General features: G+C 33.8%; 1 protein-coding gene across 1 annotated transcript; it reads left to right on the top strand.

Annotated features, from left to right (window-relative positions):
- The first annotated feature begins 2,609 nt into the window (after nt 1-2,609).
- Nucleotides 2,610-4,698, top strand: LOC112511839 (protein DETOXIFICATION 48-like). Its single transcript, XM_025117650.1, has 2 exons — nt 2,610-2,753; nt 3,141-4,698. The coding sequence occupies exons 1-2, from the start codon at nt 2,610-2,612 to the stop codon at nt 4,647-4,649; spliced, it is 1,653 nt and encodes a 550-aa protein (XP_024973418.1). The 3' UTR covers nt 4,650-4,698.
- Nucleotides 4,699-7,559: the final 2,861 nt, after the last annotated feature.

The raw sequence follows: 7,559 nt of genomic DNA, 5'->3' as shown, positions 1-7,559 counted from the left end.
TTTTACCTGTAATTTGAACCTCTTTCTATAAGTTTTCTCATATATATATCAATTAAACCATTTAGGTCGAAAGCCGCAGTGCTAATACCTAACGCAATGAATCAGGCTATCAAATCTCCTTTTTTACATTTATAAAGCTTTGAATTGAGCTAAAGGTGCTCAAATAGCAGCATTAGATGAATATATTAAAGAAAATACCTACAAATTAATAATTCACTAAAGATGGGATATTATGAACTTGATTAGACATGATATCATAACAGATTCTTTGAAGATTTCAAGAAATCTTTATAATGGAGGACATATCTTTACCATGTTTTTTGGTTACCCTTTTCTGGAAGATGATATTCCCAAATCTAGAACAACACACAACTTCTATTGCATAATATACAAATTACTTTTAGCATCCCTGAAATATTCTATTTCTAGAAAATAATTATTTGTTTTCATAACAATTATGTTACAAAATAATGGTGTATTATCCATTCACTATTTATAGTAAGTTTGATTCGCATAAGCCAACACAAAAGACTTTCCAAATTATAGTAATCGAATTTATAGCCTCTCAATGAGCCGAAGGTTAAGGGCGTCCATAATAATATTAAAGGTATGATGATGATTGCATTGTTTGGTTTGTAGGGACGTTCCTAATGCATATTATTGTTATATATTCTTAGACTTGGGATCGAAAAAATATTATATAAGAAATTAAATGTGTTATACATAATTGATGATAATAATTGATGCATTCATCATTTACTACTTTTAATAAGTGTATGACATGACGTTAAGGTAACAAAGTTTTGTGAAGGTCTAGTGCCAGACTGATCATAAGGGTCATCCATTTATATTCGACTACAAAGATTTGAAAACGTCTATCGACCACCACTGTCCACCATCGGTAGCCCCATGCAATGATGTTCATAAGGCAAAGAAACACCACACCAAGGAGCTATCGGGGCATTAGAAACACTAGAAACAAAGACTTGTGGCTTTCAAAAGAGGCCAAAGGGTTGGCGGTACTCAAAAGGTGGGGGGACTCTTTCTCACATGGGTTTGTGAGGAATGTAACATTCATGCATGGTTGTCTTGCAACATGCCAACATCTAGATGGCCACCACTTCACTCCTACATGTCATATGCATATATATATATATATTCTTTGTTTAGTCATTTAGTTTAAAAAAATTAAATAAACATATATATATATATATATATATAGCTTTTATAAACGATCTATTTCTGGTGTTAAATAGTCTAGTCACTGTAAAATCTTATAAACCATTAAAATATTAGTTCGTCTCTTGCGGCCGGCGTTATGGAAGAAGTGTTATGGAAAACATCACAACCTTAGTAGGCAGCTGATTCATTTGGTTCTTGGATTTATTTGGTTCTTAATTGTTGTTAACCTTCCATAACTATTTGGTCTTATCCAATTTTTGGAAATAACCCTAGTTTTTGGCTCTCGAATATGAGGATATTGATACATTAAAAAACCAAAAGTAACATAATTTGTTATGTGACTAAGAAATTAGATTGTTCCTTCTTGTATTATCTCATATTCAGAATTTCGTGCAAATTAAAGCTATAGGAACAAAATATCTTATTCAGAAAGTGATATACATAATCCAAGCAACAATCCAAACAATTATGATTTCAAAAAACCACTCTATTGTTCATCTGCCCAACAAATAATATATACCATTTACTATATATATAAATCATTCATACACAATCACACATATTAGTTATTTAGAAAGTATTTTATATGCCTCATTCCTTCACAAAAATTATCGTAATATCAAAAAGTATCTTTATAAAACTTACATCATTTAAAAACACATTTGATTGGTCATCAAATATTAAAATAAAATTCTAACAAAATCAAATACTGATGCATGGACAGTTTTGCAACATCATTTTCTTGAAAAAAGAAAAACGTGGTACAATTTTAGTAAAATATCTTTAAAATAAATATCAATTTTTTATGAAATGAAGAATAAGTTTAGTTGGAAAATAAGTCACGAAATTATTCCAATTTTAGAAATTAAACCCCTGCTTCTCATTAAAAAAAATTTGAACAATATAATTGATTTATGTCGAACAATATAATTAATTTGTGGGGTTATTATCTTAACCGTGTTTTTCCAAATCAAGATATTTTTGGAATTGAATTAAATAAATTTTGAACATTAATTCCTTATCTGTGCAATCAAATTAATTAAGAAATGGTGTAGGTCCCGACCTTTTATGTATATATATATATATATATATACAAATCCCCTGTATATCCTCAATATCCCATTAGTTCAGCTCCATAATCCTCTCTCTTCCCCCCTCCCTTTTCTCTCTCTCTCTCTCTCTCTCTCTCTCTATATATATATATATATATGTATATATATATATCTAGCTGTGAACAAAACGAAACCAAGCACAAGCTGTTTACTGGTTGTACTTGCTCTACCACCTTACCACAAACCTCTCTTTTGTTACCTTTCTTTATTGTTTGTCTGTGTTTTTTCACACACAAACACATCCAACATTTTTATTTGTAGTTTTTAAGTTGATTCTTTAGTTCCCCATCTACCAAACAACAAGAATTTTGATCCATGTGTAAACCAACACAATCTTCTCCATCCAAAAGTGTCATTTCCAAGAATACCCTTTTCAAGAATCTCAACAATAATCCCCCAAAATCCATGGATGATGATCATCACCATCACCAACTTCATGGATGGCCATCCCCTTCTGAGGTAACAATCTTTTTCCCATAATTAAAACGCATGCATGGATCAACTTCACCAATATCCAATCTTTACATAGAAAAGGTTTGTTTTACCATTAAATCATCAATGACCATCTTCTAATTTTCCATGCAGTAACTAAAATATACCTAATTAAAGATTTCTTGAAAATGTATGGAATAAGTTGTACGAAACAACCCTCAATCTTTTAACGAATACTTGTGGAAAGATTTCATTTTGATGGGTTTTAACCAACCGCTTTTAAGGTAACAATCTTTTTCCATAACAAAAGTATACTTCAAGCTTTCTTGAAAATGCATGCCTGGATGGATTAAGTTGTACGGTACAACCAATTGATCGTAAAAGTTTCATTTTTTTACTGCTTCTTTGTTCTAGGCCTTGGAGGAAATCAAAGCCATTGGAAAGATTTCAGGACCAACGGCCATGACAGGCTTACTACTATACTCAAGGGCCATGATTTCCATGCTTTTCCTTGGCCATCTCGGTGAGCTTGAGCTAGCCGGAGGGTCTCTCTCCATCGGGTTCGCTAACATCACTGGCTACTCTGTCATCTCGGGCTTAGCCATGGGCATGGAACCCATTTGTGGTCAAGCTTACGGTGCGAAACAGATGAAACTTTTGGGTATAACTCTACAAAGAACAGTCCTCTTGCTCCTCTCGACTTCTCTCCCAATCTCTTTCATGTGGCTTAACATGAAGACAGTCTTGCTGTGGTGTGGCCAAGATGAAGATATCTCTGCCGCTGCTCAGGCTTTCATCGTTTTTGCCATTCCAGATCTCTTCGTGTTGTCCCTTCTCCATCCTCTTCGTGTTTATCTCCGGACTCAAAACATTACCCTGCCCTTAACTTGCTGCTCGGCGGTTTCTGTGCTTCTCCATGTCCCGTTGAATTTCTTACTGGTTGGGTACTTCAAGATGGGTGTTTCTGGGGTGGCGGTGGCGGCTGTGATCACTAATCTCAACTTGTTATTCCTCCTGGCCACCGTCGTCTACTTCTCCGGCGTCCATCGGGACTCATGGGTCTCGCCGAGCACAGACTGTCTCCGGGGTTGGTCGTCGTTGCTGGCACTCGCGATCCCCACGTGTGTGTCTGTGTGTCTGGAGTGGTGGTGGTATGAGCTCATGATAATGTTGTGCGGATTACTATCAAACCCTAGGGCAACCGTGGCATCAATGGGGATCCTCATTCAAACGACGTCGTTGGTATACGTTTTTCCCTCGGCATTAAGCCTTGGGGTATCGACTAGGGTTGGAAACGAACTCGGAGCAAACCGGCCGGCGAAGGCTCGTATCTCAATGATCGTCTCGCTCGTCTGTGCCGCCGGGATGGGTCTTATGGCAATGCTGTTCACTACATTGATGAGGCACCGGTGGGGGAGGTTTTTCACGGCGGACGCAGAGATTCTTGAGCTGACGTCGGTGGCATTGCCGATAGCTGGACTGTGTGAGCTAGGAAACTGCCCTCAGACCACGGGTTGCGGTGTTCTGAGAGGCAGTGCAAGGCCGACAGTGGGAGCCAATATTAATTTCGGATCATTTTATCTGGTGGGGATGCCGGTGGCTATAGTGATGGGGCTCGCCTTGAAAATGGGGTTCGCCGGACTCTGGCTGGGGTTGCTTGCAGCTCAGGGAACATGTGCTTTGCTTATGCTCTATATTCTTTGTACAACAGATTGGATTGTTCAAGTAGAAAGGGCCAAACAGCTTGCAAGACCATCATCCTCATCGTCATTATCTTGTCCGGTCAATCCGACCAGGAAGGATGAAGCTAACAACTCCATGGAAGCAAATCTTGAAGAAATTATACTAATATCTACCAGAAAAGAGGTTGAGATGGTGAAGGCCGACTGTTGTTTAATCGAAACACACCCTCTCATTAATTAGTTAATGGGCATTGATTATTACTGATTAAACTCAAATTTTCATTTTCTAGAGTAGATATATGCATGCATGCCTTCTTTAATTTGAAGATTGTATTTGACATTAATTAGTTAACTAATAATTGCTTAATCTTGATTAATGGGAACTATATATATATATATATATATATACACTTCATACTAAATCAGTTACTTCAATTCCTCCACACAAAATATTATTCATCAAACCTTTTTGAATGATCGATTAAACAACATATATATATATATATATATATGTTTGTGCAAACGGGCATTTAATTAATTTTACTGGGGCAATCCTCGAGTTGGCCTAAACCATCATGTAACAGCCAAGTTTATGTATGCATCATGCATGCAACGACTTGTTGCTTGGCTTAAGAACCCACAAATTAATTAATGTAGCTATCCACAAAAGGACTAACTCCAATTGGAAAGAAATTGAAATTGCTACTTGAACAATCAATTTGTGCAAGTATATATCGTCTTGGAACAAGTGTGCCTACAATAGTTGTAAAGTACGATTGTGAAATCGACTTTCATAAATATATATATATATATATATATATATTGATTTTATTTTATAAATTATCATTTTTCCTTTAATTACTTTTGAAACAAAATAAAGGAAATCTTTTGTATATATACACAACATGCACATATGGATCTCGAACAACAAAAATTATAATATTTGTTATAACGTTTGTATGTACTTTTTATTTATTTATATTTACTGGTATCTAGGTTGATTTATACATATTTCGACTCTTCATTAAGGCGATAAAAATTTGAAGTTAATTGTCATGGTTACGTATTTAATAAACCAATAAATTAATATATCCATGTCTACATGTAACATATAGTGGGTAGCTCAACAAAAATTAAATGGATACCCATTTCGCTTACATGTAGTTCAACACAACGATTAAACCATTTGTAGAGCATCTATATATTTTTTTAATGATGACAAAAAAGTTAATGGACCCAAGACTATCCCATTCAACACAACTTTTTCACATGTAAAGTATTTATATATTAAACTGGAATATATATATATATATATATATATATATATATATATGGAAAGGAAAATGGAAGGACTTAAATAAGAACATTTTCATTTTATGAGAATCGTATATACATTTTTTTACTATAGATAATCACATGTGATACTATATTCAATCATATGTGATACAAATATGATGCTAAATGACTAAATCGGAGATATGGACAATATCTATTACTTAAATGTGTAGTTATCATACCATTGAAAACAATAAATCACGAAGAACCTTACTTCATTACTTGGGCCAATAAACATGTAACTAATTTAGCATGAAATTTCATGAAGAAGTAGTGATGCATTTAATATGTCAAATTAAAATTTTTAGGAAATATTGATGCAATTTAGAGACAATTGGGTTCATAATTCTTTTGTAAAGCACTAGAAATTGTGTCATTGTGGAAAAATAAAACGATTGTTGTATATATATATAATATATTTTACAAACAATTAAATCATGGTAAATGATATGTTGATTTTCTTTTAAATAATATTGCATGAGTGAAAGTCTATTTATCATTTATCTAAATTTGATTAACTTATATTACAGAAATCATGGCTTCTAACTATATATGATTTCCTAATAAATCATAGGCAATTTAGGAAACAACTTTTTTGTCTCTTGAAGCATAGAAAATGTATGCATATATCTTACCATGCAAACTCTATTTTCAGGTGTGATATACTGTGTTTGTTTTGTTTAAGAATATAACATGATAAAAATGGCTATATTGAGTGTTTAATTTTGCTATGACATTAAGAAATAGAGATATTTAGTTGTGCGAGAATAGTTAAGTTTGATTTTTCAAGTATATGATGTCTCTTTTCTTTCTCTATATTTTGCTCCGATTTTGATAATACATGTTCAAAATTCGTTTTCATCCATTGGTTGTTGGCACTTAGTCCATGTTCTAGAGGGCCCTTTTCGCCTTTTTTATTCTCTTGTCATTTCCTTTTTGATGTCATCATGCATGGCATCCTTATCTTTGTTCACTTTCCTTGTCGTGTAGAGTATTTTCCCTTATCTTAGTTGTCAATCTTTTCTCGAACTCCTCTTTCCTTTTTACCAATGCTGACCCTTTTAGCCTTGGCCTTTAATGATTTTCACTACTTCACCTCCTCTTTCAAGTCCTTGTGTTGTCATCTCATCTATCTAGTTCTTGGAGCCTCAAGATCCGAGTGCTTCTAAGACTGTCACTGTTTTCCTGCTAGCTTGGTTGCCCCACCTAGCCTTGCTAGATCTAACCCTAGCCCCTTTTCACCTATTTTCTCCCGTCAAGAAAACATGGTTTCGCCTCTACCTCCATACATTTTGTTCACATGCGTACATCATGATACTTCAGACGATGGATCATTGAACAACTTAGCATTCATTTATATATTGTTTTTCATAGAGCAGTTTAATTTTTTATTCTTGAACGATTATACTTGTTGTTTTAATTTCCAAGTGTTATTATTTTTATTTTTTTTATTAGATACTGAGGATAAAATTCAAGATAAAGAAGATTTGATGTTAATTTCTCTTTTGACTGCTTTTATTTTTATGTTGTGTGATACTTTTTTATAGCATGACTTATGATTTTTCCTTTGATTGAATCGTGTCTATGTGTCTTTGTCTAAAAGAAATGAAGTTTTATTTTAAGTTTATCAAGTTGCATGATATATGCTAATTCCAAATAAGGCCATAATATTGTCTACCAAAATTGGAGAAACATTAATGCATTATTTAATAATATGCTCATTGCCCTGGGATCACTCCTTTTCATACCCTACCCACCTTTCTTTGTGTTTTATACTTTCTCAAGTATAAATATAAATATATATATATATATATAT

This window comes from Cynara cardunculus (genome assembly GCF_001531365.2).
Source record: "Cynara cardunculus var. scolymus isolate 2C chromosome LG 4, CcrdV1, whole genome shotgun sequence".
Classification (NCBI taxonomy): domain Eukaryota; kingdom Viridiplantae; phylum Streptophyta; class Magnoliopsida; order Asterales; family Asteraceae; genus Cynara; species Cynara cardunculus.
The sequence above is the reverse complement of the archived record's forward strand: the minus strand, read 5'-3'. Positions and strand labels throughout refer to the sequence as shown.

What these genes read in the sequence shown, in the direction of transcription:
- LOC112511839 (XM_025117650.1), top strand. Translation starts at nt 2,610, where the DNA reads ATGTGTAAACCAACACAATCTTCTCCATCCAAAAGTGTCATTTCCAAG. An exon ending in GATGGCCATCCCCTTCTGAG is followed by an intron (nt 2,754 to 3,140) that starts GTAACAATCTTT and finishes TCTTTGTTCTAG; the next exon opens with GCCTTGGAGGAAATCAAAGC.